The sequence below is a fragment of the Boleophthalmus pectinirostris genome, unplaced genomic scaffold (assembly GCF_026225935.1).
Source record: "Boleophthalmus pectinirostris isolate CB_2022bp ecotype Guang Dong unplaced genomic scaffold, ASM2622593v1 HiC_scaffold_17, whole genome shotgun sequence".
Lineage (NCBI taxonomy): Eukaryota > Metazoa > Chordata > Actinopteri > Gobiiformes > Gobiidae > Boleophthalmus > Boleophthalmus pectinirostris.
The window spans coordinates 20487125-20507218 of NW_026571115.1; the positions used below are offsets into that span (position 1 = coordinate 20487125).

Genomic DNA, 20094 nt, shown 5'->3' on the forward strand with positions numbered 1-20094 from the left:
TCGTACAAAGAAAGAAGGGACGAAACAAGCCTATGTAAAAGAAAGCCATCTGTACAATTTTCTAGTGTGAAAAAAATCTCTATGTGTTTGTACTGTAAAGTAGTCACCTCTTGTATATAAATGTATGAGAACATGTTAGGACATGTACAGGTGAACCTTTTGTAATCTGGAATCATTCTACAGTGAATCAGTTATATTCTGCTTACAGTGGCTTTCAGCCCCAAACTATTGTATTTTGAATATTTGTTTTGTAAAGTAAGGTGGCACATAAGAAAACATGAGCAAAGTACATTTTCTACTGTTGTGCAACAGCCGTATTTTGCTGAATGTGCTTATTATTGTTTTTGTGAAATGGGTACAATTTACTTGTCAGAAGCACAAATGGAACCGATGAATAGCTTAGCAAGAAAAAAAAAACAAAAAACAAACATTGAACAACATAAAATTTTGTCACGTGTTGCTTACCGTATAGCATTTGAGGAAGTTATAGGATTTTCATGAGGTGGATGCTCAGTCTTTTAGATAATAGATAACCAGTTAATTTTTCCATACCAAAGCCAGGATTCACAATTCAACGACTCATTTTGGGGATTGCCTTTACTTTGTTTTTAAAGGCCCTTTGGCAGGGCACCTTTTGCAGTTCTTGAACTTCAATAGCCTTAACCAGAATCCAAAAGTGTCTACTTTTGATGCATACTCATGCTTGATTGTCTGCTCAATGGCAAAGCCTGATGCATTTCAAAACTGGTAACATAAAGTGTGTAAATGCTTAATCAAATTCATACACCAATCAATTTTAATTAACAGATGACTTTACAACTCTCAAAGTGATTAAAGCACTGTCCAGTAGAATACATGTTAACCAGCTTGAGCACTGGGTCTGAGGGTCACTGCCCCAAACATGTTGGACCCACACTAAGTTCTACAGAACCTAAATATAACCCACATTATGGAGTCTTTTGAACATTCCTAGGTACCAAATACATAGTAAACAGGAATGAGAACCATTTATCTAAAGAGACCTTTAAGATGTACCTGATTGTTTTCATGTAGATAATAATCCTAGTGTTAGAGAATGAATGTTAGAGAATGAAGAGGAGACAAAACTCCCTGCCAAGTGTCATTTCTGAATAAACACTTTACTCCACACGTGACAGGTAATAATCACCGAAATCTGAAAAACAGCAACAGTCGAGCCTAGGACTGTGATTAAACAAGTCAATGTGCTGATGCGTTAATGGGATGTTTCTACTCAAGAAAAAAGGACCAGAACTATGTTTTCTGACATTGAATAGTAGTGCCTTTGTTACAGACTTCCTGTTTCATGTCTTGTTACTGTCCTTTTTATTGTATATTTAAAAATAAATTAAATCAGGGTTACATTGTTGTGTCTCTTTAAAAAAGGTTTTCCATGGAGGGCAGTTAGTTGTGGATGACCTTGAATCTTGATTGTTCACCTCTCAGCTGCTCAGAGCTGAGCTGCCAGACCACTCTAGTCTAAAGTTACATTGTTTTGAGGAAAGTCATTCAAACTGGCTCTTGAAACTTTAAGTGCAGTGTTCTATCCTTTCAGATGCCATCTAAACTATTCTTCATCACAATTTCTCGCTAGCAGCCAATCTATTTCTTTATGAGTACGCTGTTTACCCAGCAGGGAAAATTATATATTGGTTGTTATCCCATGTTTCTACAAAACAACTACATCAATGTTTTTGCAATTTCAGTCTAATTTTATTTATGTGCAATTTGTGTTCATTAGGTTCAATTCCACATATCATGTAGCTGAGTGTCCAGAGGCTCCCGAGCTGTAAGGTCAAATGGGACAGAGAAGCAGGCTAACACGCATGCTAACACGCTCTAACTGTTTCTGTTGTTTTCATAGTGATGGAATATTAACATGACCCTCATAGAAATGGCTTGTGGGCATGGCTAATCTAATTCTGTTTGAGTAATGTTGCCTGTCATTTGCAAATGAATACAGTTGGGTCTCCTCTGAAGGCCAGGCAATCTCTTCTGGTACGGGTAAATTTAGCCTCCAATTAAGCATGTTTTTTTCAGCCAGGAATAAAACCTGGGTAACCGTAATTGAAGCTAATCACTGTTGAGTTCACGTGTCAATCCTCATTTCAGTGATTTTTGGTTTGTGCTACATACCAAAACTGACTGTTGAACACCAATGACATGTGAATGCAAGACCTTTTTGGCCCTCAGTGTTTTCAGAGATTTCTTTTGTCATGATAACGGTGATCCCCCTGGTGTACGACACCCAGTGTGAGTGACGCACTGCCCAGCGCTCGTCCAGCGCTTGTTGCTTGGAGACGCAGCCGATGCAAGGTGTTTGTGTGTTTGTGTCCAATACTGTCTCTCACACAGTCACACGCACACACACGCACACACACACCCGCACACGCACGCACACACACACACACACTTGCATAGTCTACAACTCCCCTGAAGGGCCAAGAGTGAATGAGGGGGTCAGAAGGCCACCAGACAAGACGGCAAGACATGGAACCTCCTTTAATACACTATTATTACACACTTAAGGACAGATGTCCCGAGGGAAAAGGAAGACACAGGCCCAGAGAGAGAATGATGTTTCTTCAGTGTTGGTTTATAAAAGATGATTCATTTCCATTGTTTGTGTTTACAGAAAACATGGTGTGGTTTCTTTCAACTTAGAGCAGGTTTGATTTAGAAGAAAGGTTTGTATCACTTAAGAGTTTCAAGAGGAAACATAAGGCTTTTGGGGCAAGTATCAAAACAGGTAAAGATCATTATTTTACATTTTATTCTTTGTAAACAGTTATTGATCAAAAGTTCACTGACTTCCTGTTAAAAACTTTGGAACTCCATGGTCGTATTTTTGGCATCTGAATCTTTTAAATAGTCAAGGACAGAGGTAGGTGAAAATAGAAATCAATAGAAACACTCAAACCTCAAATGCAAAACTATACAGGATTAGAATCAGAATCTACTAAAATACAACTAAGGGAACATGTTTCATAACATTGTTAAAATGTTTATTTTATATAATATGTCCCCGTAAATATCTTTTTTATGTTTTTGCGTTTTGTGTTTAAAAATGTATCATCATTTGTACTGGCCTACAGAGGTTGCAGATATAATTTTGTCTCTCTCTTTTTTTTTTTTTTTTTTTTATTTGCCAGTGAATAGTCATTGTGTTCCTCTACCCAATTCTCCATTTTTCTGCCTAAATTGTTGCTTTGGCTACTCACAATTTTGCACCCTCAGCAATCACTATTTCTTTGAATAAAAAAAGGTAAAAGCAAAAATAGACCAGCTGAAATGATGGCTCAGACTCTTTTTCAATTCATGTATCTGGAAATATTCTGTCATTCAGTATTTTAAGAAGCTAGGGCATTGTGTGTGTAAGTGCTAAAATGGGCCACAGTCCTGTCTCCAGTGGGGCAGGGCAGTTTATAAAAAGCAGCTCCTTTCATTCTGACTTCTGCAGACTCATAATGACGTCCAAACATTTCAAAAACTGGTAAACACTCAAAAAAGTTTTATTTTTTTATTTACTAATTGCATAGGTAGGATTTTTCAATCTTGTTAAATCTGGATCATCTGCTGCATCAGGTGGGACCTGTTTCTCAGATCTCAGAAGCTGATTGGTTGAATAAGTAGACCGTCTCATTCTGAGGCGATCATCTAATAAAGGAAGTGTCCCTGAGGAGTCCGCTGGCACAGCAACTAATGAGCTGCCCGCACTTTACAGTCTATTGGAATTTGACACAGAATATTCTAGGATAAAAGACACTGGTTAGTAACAGCACAGGTTAACACTGATTGGAGAGTTAATTCAGTTTTCATAAGTACTACGTAGTTGCGATGCACAGACTTTGTACTTTTAACTATTTTGTAGCAACACAGTCAAATAACTGGTTTTAGATTAGTTGTATTTGGCCCAAACATGGGATAATGGAAAGAGTTTAAACATGATACATACCTGGCATGGTGAAAAAAATGTCTCTAAAAATACAAATCACCACACACTAAAACAAAGATTGTCACATGATGCCTCAGAAATCTGTAAAAGTCCAAGAACACACCTCAGTATATTCATTTAAGCGCAAAATGGCTCCAGCTCCACAAGGGCAACTCAGGAGGGAGAGGAGGAGAAAACTAGGCCAATGTTATCTGGCCCCTTTTTACGGAGCATAGGCACAAGGCAGAGAAGACGAAGGAGTGAGCGGTGGAGAGCTCACAGGGACACTGTGCTGTTGTGAAAACACCTCTCCTGAAGGACACCTCTGGAGTCCAGTGACCTCAGCCAACCTCACAAACACGGACATGTATGAGGAGCAGGCCACCAAGGTGAAGATCACGTCTGTGGTGATTGTGGTGGGCATGTTGTCCATGCTGGCAGCCGTGGTGACGGACCACTGGGCAGTACTCAGCCCCCGTGTGGAGAAGCTCAATGCCACCTGTGAAGCAGCACACTTTGGCCTCTGGAGGCTCTGTAAGAAGAGTATCTACATAGTACGAGAGGACCCTCAGGGCAAAGGCTGTGGCCCCATCAGCTTACCTGGAGGTAAGAAACGGCTTTCCACTCAAGGGCATTCATCACTTTAGTCTTCACTTCAGTGGGCTCTTATGGCTCTGATACAGAAGCTAATGCCAGGATTTGAGACATGGGAAAAAGAGATATTGGTCAGGAGAATCAAATTTCCAAAGTATATTTCAAAAGGCTCAAAATCATGCTTCCATCCTTCATCCTGCAATCTTTGAGAATTTGGTGCAGATCATTTTGTAATGAATTTAATATGGTAGAATGTGGACATTATTCAAACCGAATACAGATTTTTTATTTATTTATTTATTTTATTATTATTATTATTTATTTTTTTTTTTTCATAGAAATTCAAAAAAACAATATAGTCTGTTGTTCTGTTGTTTTGCTATGTGAAGACTTGGATGGATGGATGTGATGTGGAGGATTGTGTTCACTCATAAGATAAAACACATAACTCCAATGACTTTAATGTCATGGAGTAATCTCATATAAATGCTTGTATGTGATAATAATTCTCAAAGCATTACAAATGAGAAGAAAACAGTGAAATGGCCAAGCCAGAAGTGTCGTCTTGCCGCGACAACATTGGCCAGTCTCCTCTTCCCTCATCATCGCTGGTCCGTTGTCTCCATCTGTGCTGGTCTTCACACACAGAGGCACATGCCAGCACATATGTTGGCATGAGCCCACCCACACCACACAAACCCTGCACAAATGGACAAGTGTACCATCATTATCTTTACAAAGGAAACACACCACGACAATTAAACTGCCCCAGTCAAGCACTGCACTCCTCACCACTGTTATGCCTCATTTGTCGTGTTTGGCAAACGGAATGAAAAATCAGTACCCTAGAACGAGTGTTGCAACAGCTGTCAGTGTTTGTGCCTACTCTATAGTGAAAGTAGCTTGAATGGATTTCTTCACAGTGTCATGGTAAACTGACTTTGTCTTTGATCAAACAGCAAAGAAAAGAGATCACTCAAGAGAGAACTTTTGTACTTGAGATGAAACATGGCATGAAATATGTATGGTATCTGTTGCATATTACCTGTATTTAAGAAAGTGTAAATTAAAACTGTACATATGAAGAATAGTGCAAATTGACGTATTTTACAAAAGCTAACTAATTTTCCCTCTAAAACCTGAATAACATCACATGCCATTGTTATACAGACCAAACATTTCTGCCACAACTCTTATTAAAGATACAATGGCTCTGTTAAAACCATGTAAAATGCACCCATCTAAATGGTCCACTGTATTGATCACTTGTTTGTGGCCCTCCACTTTGAATATGTTGCAATTTGAGGCCATCATTAAAATGTCTGGACAGCAGTGGTTTAGGGTTATGCATCCATCACCCAGTCAAGTGTGCATAGTCCACCTAGAGGACAACAATATGTCTAGTGGGCTAGACTGTGTACAACTGTTTAGCTTTATTTGCATGCTCCACAAGAGGCTAGAGATGTTATCGTGCAGTATGGAGTTCTGCATGGAGACTCAACCAAACACAACCACCTTGCTATAATCCATACCATGCCAAAAACCTTGCCATTGTCCACTGCAATAATACTTCAAAACAAAAACCTTTGGAGACACTAATAATACCTGTGGAACTGTCATGCCATAGTAACACATGAAAAACAACATAGTCATTGTTGGATTAGTTTGTCAACTTCTCTTTCTACCACAAAGACCATTCAAAACTGTATTTCAGTCTACATACATTACATTTCAACTCTTCTGCTTGTGTAACTGCACAAATTACAACAAAAATGAAAAAAAAAAAAAAAAGTGTCTCTCTGAAATGGCCTTGTAGCTTTAATTACCTCCGGTCTGTGAACAGCGTCTGCCCGTAGCTCTCAGCCTCTCTGCCCTGTGGCTGTTGTGTGTGTGTGTGTGTGTGTGTGTGGGCGTGCCCGGCAGCCTAACTCTCCCATTTTGATTCTGACTCTATCATTGACTTGGCCTCGGGCGGCTCTGCTTCAGGATCAGTCCAAGCCTTAATGAAGTGTGGCTTCCTGCTCAAGCACAGGAGTTAGGAGTACACCTGGGAGACTCCACAGGGACAGAACAGAACGAGATGGAAAAAATGTTTCAGGTTCTGTGGCCCACGGATTTTCATAGTATTCTTATATCATGCATGTGGCTAAGGTGGTAGAGTTGGCATGCCTGATCAGTGTATTCTGATAGGTCTGCAGGCAGCAAGTGTAAATGTGGGTTAATCTGGGATGGTCAGTAGCCCCAGGGCAGCTGTGGCTACAGGACTATACCACCACTATCAAGCATGGAGACTGAAGAGTGAATGAATAATGTAACATACATGAAGCACTGAAAGGAGGCTCATACGATTTGAGCATGGTGGATTTGTTATTCTTCTACAGTGTAAAATAATCACGGGGTAAAAAAGTGTACGAATGATTACTGACTGACAGCTTTCATTCTCTTTGTAATGCACTAGTAAAATTGTACAGGTTTTTCATTAACATAAATTTACCCCTAAACTGCAACTGCAGGTCTCAATCAAGAAAAGCAATACCACCATTCACTTTATTACAATACCTCTCTAACAGTGCACAATGTACACTTTATAGCAATCGTCCCAGGTTCTACTCCTAGAAATTTGCTCCTCAAATATGAGAAGTTTGGACCTCAAACAAGCCCTTGTATGATGAGGGCAAATAAGTGTACACTACTGAGTGGTGACAGGACAGCTTTTATCCCCCTGCAGCAGTCATAATGCTTGTTAGTGTATAGCCTTCTTAGGGGCAGAAAAGACTAGAGGTTTGACATATCTTGTCAATGTAAGACGACAGTATTTCTGCAGACTAGTCCCCAGTGTAATGAATGTTGCAGCAGCAGACAGTTTGACAGGAGCAGTAAAATGCTGTCTTGTATCAGCCAAACTGTCTCTCTAATACGCCTTAACACATGGACCCAAGTGAAGAGAGATGACTTTCTTCCCACAAGTACTGCCAGAGGTGTTTAGATGAGTTCTCATGGCTCTATTGAGCCTTTAACTGTCAAGAAATATCTACTCCTTACTATCTATTGCCCCTATGGACAATTTTTTCTAAATAAAGTCAGTAAAGTATAATAACACATTAAAGCTGGAAGCTGCATGTAGGCCCTTGCCCTCTCTGAAGACAGCAAGGGGTAATACTCAGGATTCCTAAGTGATTTGTAATGGTAATTCTCAAGTAATTTGCAGGTAATAATTGTCAAGAAGTAATTTTCTGAGAATGACCAGGGAAGTGGAAGTTAGAATTATAATTTGTGGTTGCATGAGAGAGTAAATGCCTTTAACCTCCTGTGGCATTATATTTTATAAAGCTATTAATATTGTTATTTACTACTATCGTTATCGTCCAGTTGAAAGAGGCTGTTCTGTGAGGAGTGCAGCCAATGTTTGCCTAGTGGCTAACTGAACACAGATTTTAATGTGCACAGTCTTATTTTTGAAGGGCAAGCTTCAGCAATAATGATAATAAATCCATGTTCTGATAATGACTCATTATCAACACCTTATTAATAATTTATAATGACTCATTATCACAAAGAGCACATTGCAGATATATATGTTGTGATTATACTGTACCTAATGTATACATCCACTTATTACTGTAAATAATATAATCAAATGATCCAAATTGCTAAAATCTCTTTAGCAAGCAATACTGATTCCTACTCGCTTTAAGTTCTTATTCTAATAGTTACTCTTATCATCTCCATTTTAAAATTACAGAATGCATTACAATTCAGTAGCAGTGCTCTACAACTCTAAAAACAAATGAACTCAAAAATCCGAACACTGTTGAAACCTTTGTTTAGTGTCCACAACATGGTTCATATTGGAGAGCATCTTTATGTGTTCCCCTGGCGTTGGGCACCGTTGTACTCCCAGCTTAATCTGGGCCGTAGGTTGCATATTAAACACAGGAGCGCAGCACAGTGGAGTTTTAAAGCTCCCCGAGTTGCTTCACAGTGCGTTGTAGAGATTAGCTCCTTGATGAACATTATACCCAGGCAGGCAGCGGTGATTGGACTTAATAACACACATTTGCATTTTTTCTAAACAGAGGGGAGCTGAGTGCTACACACCTTGTTTCCATGCATGTGATTAGAGTGCGTTTGTGAAGGGCTCGTGAAATGATGGCAAAAATACATCGACTTTTGAAATGAGCCCTGACACATAACAGCTTGAGTGCTGTTAAAAGAATCACTACATGGTTTTATGGATTGCACTGAGCTGTCTGTGTAGGATAATAAACAACCAGAACTGTGCCTTTGAGTGCATATGTTGTTCTATTGTTTGCTCAGGCCTAACTGGACTCTTCACACTCAGAAATGAACATGATGTCTATTTTTCTACAAGAGCTGCTTAGTCTTTACATGTGTTTTGATTTCACAAAAAATCCTTGAAACTGTTAATGGGACAGCTTCTCTGCAGATTTGACATGTAAATCAGAGTATATAGATTTAATGCTATATTTAATCCCCAATATCCCCATGGACCCTCCATCAAAAGTTACAGGTGCACCAGAGATTACACTGCATAAATCATCACCTTTGTGTTTGTCCAGTCTAATGGTGTTGCTCCTTTGTCCTACTTTTTGTCCTATTATTCTTTCTGTGACCCACAACTTGGTCTGTGTATGCAAGGACAAAACAGGAAAAGCAGCCTGCTAAAAAACTATTATTTCTGAATTCTTTTGTTGTAAATGCTGGCAAGGTTGGTGAGCTTTCTTTGTGGGATCTTGTTGAAATTTCACAGGCACTAGATGAGGCAGTCTTGTGTGAAAAAGGAAAACAGATGTTTTTTCCGGCAACAATACTCCACTTTCTATTACATAACATGTCAACAATATCAAGCCAAGTTGTCTCGCACCTTTTGGCATTTTCATCTGCTACTGTGAATGTTATAAAATGTAGTGTTGTGTGTGAGTGAGAGGGTTTTGTTCAGATTTTTTGTGCAGCAAGTGATTTAATATTAAAGAAAACAAATCAGTGAAATTATCAAGCGGATACTTACTGGTGTTGCCTGACAAGCCGGTCCCTTCTACATTCTGTTTGAATTCAGAAAGAACCAGACAACAGAGGGTGAAAATCTTCAGTCCAGACCTAAGACATTTGTAGTACATCTCCTCTCAAAAATTCTTGTTCATATTATCATTCAGAACAAAATACACTGTATAACTTCTTTTACTTGAGATAAGGAAGAGTTTGGTGCTTCAGTTGTCAATTCAGCCAAAACTGAGCTGTTTCTCAGTACTTTATGTATGTCTCACCTTTTTTACCTGTAAGTAGCCATGTTTGTTTTTTGAGGCAAATGGACCATGCATCTCTCTGACTGGTTGACCCGCCTGTCAATCACGCCCTCTGAAATCAGGGAGACAGGATATGGCTCCAGACAGGGGAGTAGATGGAAGAGACAAAGGAGTCTGTTGTTCTGGGCTCCAGGGTTTTAAGGGCCCAGAACTGGACCTTCATCCTATTAATTTATATTGGAGGGGAGCCCATATGAGGCTCTTTGCCCCAGGCCCCCAGATTTCTGTCGATGGGCCTGGGCCTCCACTTGTCTTTGTAAAGTTTTGTCAACACCTGTGGTTCTGGCTGGTCAGGTAATTAAAGGTGCATGCCTGTAACTTTTTTGAAGGCTCCCTCAACTGCTTGCCTCCATGAAGATATTATTGCCTCAGGTGTATTGGCATTAAGCTGGGAGATAGCATTTATTCAATTACAGATCATTTTATTGCTCAAAAATATCTTTAAAAAACTGATCTGACCTAAAACTTGGCCCACTGGCCAGTATGGTATTAAAGATCTGACATGTAACTTGGCCCTGTGGTGTCATCTGCTATCTCAATAGAGATAAGTGTGTGTAATGCCATACTCTGGTAGCCAGGCTGGCGCCACCTAGTGCCTCCGCTCAATTTCATTTCTCTCCAGCGACCAGGTCAGGAATTGGAATACACTAAACGGTGTGCAAGAACCCCGGAAGTTGTAGATCGTGCTCCGGCCAATCAGCAAAGAGCTGTGAAGCCATGATGTCAAACTCAATTGCCTGTCTGGGTCCATTTTGTGGTACAGCACAACAGTAAACAAAGCGGTCGAGATGGGTGTAGACAAAGCCATACATTCTGTGTTGACAGCGGTTCCGGAGATCGAGGATTTAAAACCAGAGCATGAGAATGTTAGGTGAATTTTATCAAGGGGAAAGACATTATTGCCCTTCTTCCTACAGGATTTAGGAAAAGCTTAATACAGTGTTTTTCAACCTTTTTTGAGCCACGGCACGTTTTTTACATTGGAAAAATCTTACGGCACACCACTAACCAAAATGTTACAAAAATGACACTATACAGTATATTTAATTACAATATAATTTCTACATTAATTTTTACTTACTCAGTGTGAGACCTGCGCCTGTTTAGATGAACACAAAGCTGATATCCTGGCAGGAATAGAAGAAAGACACACACGAAGCTCTTCATCAACAGCTCTCAGTCTCTCTCTGTTTTTAGTTTTTATAGCAGTTAAGCTTGAAAAGCTCTTCTGGGTCAGAATCTTGTCCAGGGCCCATTTCGGAGTTTGCATTCGTCCGTTTTAAAAACTTTTCCATGACTGTCACCATGCACATGCGTTACTAATTCTTTTAAAGCAGGGGTGCTCACACTTTTTCAGCATATGAGCTACTTACAAAATGATCAAGTCATAAAGATCTACCTAATACAAAGCCAAACACTGAAACACTCTGTGCCCCTTTTTTGGACCCTCACCCACAGTTTGAGAACCCCTTCTTTAAGAGAACTTCCTCTGGCACTTTACACAAAACTGTGAAAAAAGTGAAGGAAGATTTTTAAACCTGTTTTTTAAAGTTCCAAACTGGAGTTTCATTCTTTTCTGGTTTTGCAGTGATATTTACCAGCCTCTGCATGTTTACCAAACCAAACGCACATCGTGACAAACACAGATGCATTTGTTAGACAAACTTCAGCCAATTGTGGCAGTAGGTCGGTTCTGTAGATCTGCTCTCTGCTGTAGACCTGCTTTGTGCCAACACTGTAACACAAATTTAGACTCGTTTTTGCTCCACGTTTCGTGTTGCTCTTCTAATCAGCCGCACTGTGGAAGGGGCTTGTGTTCGCTGTACGTAGGAAGGAGCGAGAGCGTGAAAAGGTGAGGGGCGGCGTGCTGACGTGAGGCAGATGGACAGGTAGGATGTTAAGTTTAACCTGCCCTGTGATGCACGCTGGTACACGAGGGCACACGCTGTTGCAGACGAGCCGTGCGTAGGGAGCGTGTGTGTTTGTGATGTGCCGTAGAGTCTCTGCGGGCTGCACTGAGACGCCCCACACGCTCTGGCACACCTGTACAAGTTTATTACCAACAGCAGCGGCCGTAATGAAATATGATCGCACTTGTTGAGTGTCAGACCTTGAGTGAGAGACAAGACCGAGTCCAAACGCGAGTCCGAGACGAGACACGGCGATTTACCCACACGACCTTGGCGATCGACTGGTAGATCGCGATCGACGTATTGAGCACCCCTGATTTAAAGGAACGAGGCAATTAGCTGCCTGTCGCCACCCGGACGAATATAAGATCACTCTGCCAGTCATTATATACTACACTGTACTACAGCACGGACACTCGACAATGACATAATATTTGCAGGTAATAATTAAAAAAAATTTATTTAAAAAAAAGTGATATTGGATAATTTCTCACGGCACACCTGACGATCTCTCACGGCACACTAGTGTGCCGCGGCACAGTGGTTGAGAATCACTAGCTTAATATACCAATTAGCCCCGTTAGCGGTGCATTACATATGTCACGACCAAATAGCAGCAGTTATTTAAATAAAAAAAGTACTCATCTACCATCGAGCAAACAAATTGTAATGCTAAGAGGTCAGACTGTTTCCACGAAGTGAAACTGGCTGATGAATCAGGCTAATACTGTGGAACATTTCAGGCAATATCACCATGGAGAGAAGTAAGTGATGGACCCTCCACTACAAAAGTTACACAGTGCACCTTTAAATATTAGAAACTATTTTAATACACAGTAAGCAAAAGATAAGGACATATGATCACAGTATGGCAATGTATGTATGGCAAATTTTTTCCTGAATTTGCGTTTGTCACAGTTCTGGTTTAAACTGTCAAAACTATTACATTCAGCACAAAACACTGTTATAGTACACAAGTTTTGACACAACTTTCCCGTGTGTCTGTACTATCCACATTTGCAGACCTTTGCAATTATGCATGCAGCCGCTATGTTATGTCTTTTCCATGGGTAAACACACAGGACCAGCCAGGACCTCCAGCAGCCTGTTGCTAGGTTACCTCTTTAGTGATTCCTTCTCATCCATCCTAACAAACAGCTTCTGTATGACTCTCCCTCCCTCCCTCTCTCTCTCCCTCTTTCTCTCCATCTCTGTCCCTCTCTTTCACACACAGACATACATTGGATTTCAATGTTTTGTTGGGACATTAACCCTGACCATACCATGACTTATATGAATTCCCTAGACCTATTATGCAAAATGTTTCCCTTCACCATTTATTCACGTTATTCAAGTTGTATTTGAGGTGATTTGTGGAGTGATGTTTGATTAATCTTTAATTACTTATTTTCAAGATGCCATATTGCCAATCAATCCCTGTTTTCACCAGTGTTGTGTTGTTATTTTGGTACAGATGAAGAAAAAAATCTGCTACATGAAGTGCAGCTACCCATCAGAGGTGTCAACTCTTCATTCATTGTGATGATGTTTACAGTAACATCAGCTCCTGTAAGGTCCAAACATTTGTGGAGCCATAATTGAAGCTTTGCCCACCTTGTTCCACCTTTTAAAATGTCTCAAAAGTGAAGGAATCTGCGGAAAGCGATCCAAGTGAAGTTAAAACTCTTTACTGAGTATTCACATAATTGGAACATACAAAACATACAAAAAGGGGAACTTTAACATACAGGAGGTTTGACTCCGCTCCACTCCCATGATGCACCTGCACTCACCTTAAATAAGGAGCCACAGACCACAAAATAATAAAAAAATAAACACTATTTATGTAAACTTATGATTAACATTAGCAACAATTAATTGGAAGTAAAATGTAAATAGATCAAATAATGTTTAAGCAAATACTCAATAAATAATCATGGTAACCATAAAGAATGACCCAAATTACGAAAAATCAGGCATTTAAAGTAAATATTACATCAGACAACATAAGAATAATTATCTCAGTAATGAAAAAAATATGAAACTGGGTTTAAGCTCCCACAGCTCCCATTGGGCACTGCAGTTTTCTAACACAGAAGTCAGTTGATTTGTTAACTTGAATTCATGATGTTGATCCAACTTTGAAGGATGCGCCTCACAGCAGCCTGATTTTTGGTCAGCAAAAGGCCACAAATGACTTTATACAGTCCCCACAATGTTATGACAAACACCCCCCACCCCCATATCAACACACTGACTGTTCCTATGTGCACACTGAGAGCACCTATCTACTTTATGGGTTTAATCTCAACCTGAACACGCTAGTGGAAAAGGATACTACGGCCTTTAATGTCATTTTCAACACTTAGCAGTTGAAACAAATATAGATGGATAGATAGATGCTCCAGAAATGACTGCAGCGGGCAGTGGTGCTCGACGGTGCTGCAGATTGTGGTCAAAGGAGTGACATTTGGGGACAGGAAAACAGGGAAACACAGCCAGGCTATTACTGCTGTAGCAGGAGGTGTGAAATGGTTTGGGGAAGTAAACACGCGAACGACAAACACAGAGCAGCTGATTCAGAAGTGTTCAAGTCCTATGAGTATAAAATCACGAGGGAATGGACTCAGATTATTCTGTTAGTGACTTATTCTTTTGGGGATTCAATGTTGCGAAATGTTGTGTTCTTTTAAAGGTACACTATGTAACTTTCTGGTGGAGGGTTCGTCACCTGCTTGTTTTCATAGAAATGTTACTGCTTTGTCTAGAACACTGTTTCCCAAAGGCTGGGTTGCAACCCTCAGGTGGGTCGCAAGAGATTTTTTTGGGTTGCCTGATATGCGTGTGGTGCTCTCCTCCTGCACCCCGGACTGGAACGCCTTATAAAAACGCAGACAGGCCCACCTATCTCACAAGAAATGTTGGAATGTTCAGACATGTTTTGTATAATTTGTAATCTTTTTGTAATTATTTTATTGACTATTTTGTTCCTATATTGCTGGTTCAATTGAAAGTTGAAAAGAAAAAGAAATGGGCTACATTTAATGTCCAAATAGGTGTTTATGTATCCTTTTATTGCTGGTTATTTTTTTTCATTGTTTAAAAACTTGAGTAAATACTAATTGTTCAGAGAGACACGATCACTCAGTCAACAATAAAATATCCTCATTAATGTTCAATAATGGTCAAATCCACCTTTATCTTGTGATTTACGAATAATGTCTATTGACTTGGGTCGTGAAGGTTTGTGACTTTTAAAATACGGATCCCCAGAAAAAAAGTTTGGGAAACACTGATGTAGAATGTCCCACAGTATGGCATTAGTTTCAGTGAGACAAGTCCACAATGCCTCCAGGTTACAGTTCAGATCTGTGGAGAGGTAAGCTCACTCATTGTGGGAATGCATGTTTCTTGAGCAGTGTAACTGAGTGTAACTGAGTAACATGTAATTGAATAAAGGCTGCATAGACGAGTTTAATGGCATACTGTGAAACCTTTCTGGAAAAGCAATAATATCTCCATGGAAACAATCTTGTGGCCCTACCAGAAAAGTTACACAGTGCACCTTTAACGTTGCAATGCATAACTTTGCTGGTATAGTGGGTCCAGTGTCTTTATGGAGCTGTAATTGCTTTGCCTAGATTAGATTAAGTATGATATTACATTGAGGTTTCTCCAGTGGCACTGAAGGAAGCATAAAGGATACTTAAAATATATTCAGTAGTTATCTGGCAATGTGTTATTTTAAAAGTACTCATCCCAAAAGAGGAGAACCAGTTACAGCCCTGATGAAACCTGCCAATCAACACCCACTTTATATTAGTCACTAAAATACAGGCTAACAGAGGGACCAGCAGAGACAACATCATTTCTGTGTAAAAAGGATTATCAAATACTAAACTCTCTCTGTGTCTCTCTCTCTTTGTCCAACTTTCAGCAAAAAACTGCTCTTATTTTAAACACTTCACATCGGGAGAAGAGGCTGAAGTTTTTGAAGTAAAGACACAAAAAGGTGAGCGCCATCTCACACTCTGTCTGATAAGGAAATAAAGGCAGCAATTTTAAAGAAAAGGGAACATAACAATACTTAAGAGCTTTGTATGAGGAATGTATTCATCTCAGTAATCCACAGAAAAAGCAATGGTGTATGTTCAGTTTGGTGATTGATGAAAAATGCTGAAATTTCATTTGAAACAATTAAATAATATAGAGAACTTGCAACACATTTCAAAAAGAGTATTTCCTAATAATATTTTAACAACAGAAAAATAACATGCTTTATCTTCAATCTTCTGCCCATACTGTAGTGGCAGTTTACCTCCAGAGTTTGCCACTATAGCTGTGAGGGCTGTGTGGCTTTAGATTGACTCATGTGTTTAAGATGAAAATGGAAAGATTCAATGTCCAAACTTACAAAATATTGGTTATGAGGTTTAATTAAAGATGTAGATTCCATAAATGAAGATTACACAACATATCTGGTTCACATGGTCACCCCCCAAGGCTCCACCCCAAACACCTTGAACCAAATGTAGGACAAAAATGGCCTTAACACATACTATTCTTTGTTTATAGCAAAGTCTATTTTTATCTTATTTAATGCATCTTATTTAATGTTTATATTATTATTCTTTGTTTAATGTTGCACCATAATATTGAAGCTAGATTCTAATTTGTGAAGTTTGTTCACTGACAAAACTTTCTGATTCTACTTTGATTTTACTTTGATGCATCTATGGTACTGGAGACAGAGATTACATCAACACTCTGAACTATTTACATGTTTGCATACAAGTAAATCAATAGATATTTAAAACTACTTAGAGTTAGAACACAAAATTATTGTAGATATTTTCACCAGCAGTAGTCAAGCAGTTAAAGTTAATTCATGGCTCATTCATTGTTTACGTTAAAGTCTAAGGTGTTGTTGCCATACCTCTAAAAATTGACATAAATACAGCATATTTAAAAGTATATTATTTCACTAGACTAACCAGTGTAATAGAATAACTATAGATAAAAAGATTTAACAGACAAATGATATTACTCAACAGAAAATAATGACAAAATAGCAAATATTTCATTGGTCATAAGGGGACCATGGCACCGCAGCATGTCTGAGAGTGCCGATTCTCCACCCAGAGTTATTCCTCCACCTCAGATGTGAAATGAAACAGAGCCCAGTCAGAGTCATTTCATTCACAGTGTGAGTGTTTGAATGCTACGGCAGATCAGATCCTCTTTATCTGCTCAGCTCTACAATATGGAGGTGGGCAGACTCAGGGAGATGATGTGAGCTGAGTCTGGATAAATGACTGTTGTTTTTTAAGTGAGGCTAATTAAAGGGCTAATTATCTGTGTCATAACTTGCCTGTGTGCAATTTGGAAACAATTATGTGTAAGCGGTAATGCCGGCCTCCGTATGCCGCGTCCCACTCACTGTTGTCACTTTGTCTTACTCTGTCTCTCTCAAAGTACTAGCTTTTTCAGCAGCCATTTTAGGCTCTTGCATGATTTTTATTTTGGATATCTTCTTAAATTTCACAATGAATGTATAATATTATAGAATGAACGCCTACATTTACCATACATTGATAGTTTAATTAGTGTTGAAAAATACAATATGGGCTCAAAAATAGAAAGATATTATTTTAAATTCACTCTATAAAAAGCTTTGACATAGACTTCAGGGAGCCAGAGTACCACTAGTTTAGTTGGAAATTAAATTTTTCCAGTTCCAATATTACAACGAATATCTTCCTAATGGGAAAATCACTGGCAAAGTGCCCCCAAGTCACCAAATCACTCTTAGTTTAGTTTAACTTAGTGACAACTGTACTTTTACAAAACATTTTACATCTCCTTTTCCTCTTTCCCCTCAGAGTACAATATCTCTGCTGCAGCCATCGCCATCTTCAGCCTGTTCTTCATGATCCTGGGCACACTCTGTGTGGTCTTCTCGTTTGGAAAGGGCCGTGACTACCTGCTGAGGCCTGCTGGGATGTTCTTTGCTTTCGCAGGTCAAACTCACGCGGCGCAGGGCATCTCTGGCCTCTCAGTGTAACTAATAGAGTGTCATGGTCATACACACACGGGATGGTACCTGTGCAGCTCATTTAAAACATGACAAAGATGATTTTTCACTCGTCATTTGAAGGTGACAAGGCCTGATAGAGGATTTCAGGATCAGTAAATGAGATGTGATGGCTATGACCTCTCAAGTTAGTTTTTTTTTTTTAATTTTGGAGAAAGTGTGCACAAAGTTTAGTTTGAAGACAACAAGACGGTAGAATATAAAAACAAGTTGGAAGAACAGTCATCAACAGCAAGAATTATGTTATGAGATGAATTGAGAATAATATGTTACTGAAAGTACGAAAAAGTTTGCAATGACAGGCTCTAAAATTGTTACTGTCACTGTTCCCATCACTAAACACTATAAACACCCAGAAATCGACTCAGACTACACTTACCTAATAATTAATGAAGTAAATGCAGGACCTGCCAGTCAACTCCCACATTTTATTAGTCACTCAAACACACCAATCACATACGGAAGTACCTTAGTCCAAGGCAATGTAAAAATACAACCCAGAGTTTTGACATTTCCATCATGGCGCTGTGTGTTTTGAAACAGTTGTCATGGCACCTCTCACCTCACAGCTGCTTTCCTTCACAGGCCTCTGCATCATCATTTCGGTGGAGGTGATGCGCCAGTCTGTCAAGAGAATGATTGCCAGTGACGAGACCATCTGGATTGAATACTACTACTCGTGGTCCTTCACCTGTGCCTGTGCCGCCTTCACCCTTCTCATTCTCAGTGGCGCCGCCCTGCTGGTCATCTCTATGCCGCACATGCCCCGCAACCCATGGGAGACCTGCATGGATGCTGAGCCAGAAGTGCTAGACTAAAGGATTACAACTGAAGAGAGAAATATGTGATACAGCCCTTTAATGTTTGAATTGCATACAGAATGTGCAGCTGCAAGTTAAAGTTTTTTTTTTCTTCATGTAATAGTAGTGTTTCTATCCCTTTAAGCGTGCTTTACAGTGCAATCAGAAATCATTTATTAGAGGCTTTCTTTTTAGTAAAACAAGAAAAAGAAATCTCGTATGTAAAAAAAAAAAAGTTATATATACTACTCCATGTACACAGTGTGAAAGAAAGTTAAATGAGAAATTATACAAAATTTACCTTTATGAGCTTATAACCACACTATAATGGTTTCCCTCATCATTAGATCACTCAGAGTTGTGTTTTGATTGATTCATACATGTTTGAGTAATCCTGCATTTAAAACTTGAGTGCTCAGAAAATGTCTGTTTTCACCTACCCCGTATCCCCGCTGTAGTGGACCAAACAGAAAGGCAAAGACAAGGTATAAAAATAAGTTTAAATTTAATAAAATAAAAATACAGATTTAACAAAGGCTCAGATTTGGTAACTCATTAACAAAAAAACAAAAAACCCGGGCTCAATTGAACAGAACAAAACTAACCCAACTTGACAAAGGAACATGTGAGTTTAAATACCAGAGGACCAACTAAAACTGAACACAAGAGGGGTGAATTACACTAAATAATGAACTAAAATTACTAACTTAATCAAAAAAACAAAAAGGCAAATAAGTATAACACAGAAAACAATAAGTGATAATAAAGTGACCTTAAACAAACTAGACAAACAAACTTAGCAAAACTAAAAATGGTGCTCCCCCCCTTTGTTCAGCTTTGATGGTCTCTGCCGAGGTTCCTCTGTCTGGCCACTCGAACAAAACAAAAAAGAACAAGTGTAAGTAAATAATTCTTATACTAAAATATGTGCACCCAAATTTGAATACAAGTCTAAATAAAGGAATTAAATAATGTGTGATGTAATTAACTTAATGTAAATGAAATTAAATGAAATAATACTGACACTGTGGAGTGATGGCAGAGGTCCACCACACCCGCCCACGTGTGATTATATCAACGATTAAGACTCTGAGTCATATACACACAAGTTAAAAAGGCTCAGCCATTTTCCAAAAATGAGAAACAAAAAAAATTCTGCTTTGGTGAGTCAAAGTTTTAAACAGGAAGTAAGCTGTCCCATTGCTATTATCAAGTCGTTTTAGATTTTATCACTGTTTGCATTGTACAAAATGTAAAATAATGATCTATTTTATTCAAAAAGTTCAAAACTAAATACCTGAAAAAGCACAATATGTCCCCTTTAAAGGCTGCATGGGTTAAGTGCTGTTGTGATCGAATTTCTGTGTTGTGACAGACATCATCCAGGAGAACGGTGTCAAACTGTTGAAAGGTCACTTAT

At 39.1% G+C, this 20094-nt stretch overlaps 1 protein-coding gene across 1 annotated transcript; it reads left to right on the top strand.

The window, feature by feature from the left end:
* The first annotated feature begins 4317 nt into the window (after nucleotides 1–4317).
* cacng1b (calcium channel, voltage-dependent, gamma subunit 1b) lies at nucleotides 4318–19728 on the top strand. The gene is made up of 4 exons (XM_020938813.2): nucleotides 4318–4558; nucleotides 15718–15792; nucleotides 17663–17800; nucleotides 18460–19728. The coding sequence occupies exons 1-4, from the start codon at nucleotides 4318–4320 to the stop codon at nucleotides 18690–18692; spliced, it is 687 nt and encodes a 228-aa protein (XP_020794472.1). The 3' UTR covers nucleotides 18693–19728.
* The last annotated feature ends 366 nt before the right edge of the window (nucleotides 19729–20094 follow it).

Coding starts and splice junctions, on each gene's coding strand:
- cacng1b (XM_020938813.2), top strand. CDS start 4,318: ATGTATGAGGAGCAGGCCACCAAGGTGAAGATCACGTCTGTGGTGATT. Junction 15,793..17,662: donor TGAAGTAAAGACACAAAAAG/GTGAGCGCCATC, acceptor CTTTCCCCTCAG/AGTACAATATCTCTGCTGCA. Junction 17,801..18,459: donor GATGTTCTTTGCTTTCGCAG/GTCAAACTCACG, acceptor TTTCCTTCACAG/GCCTCTGCATCATCATTTCG.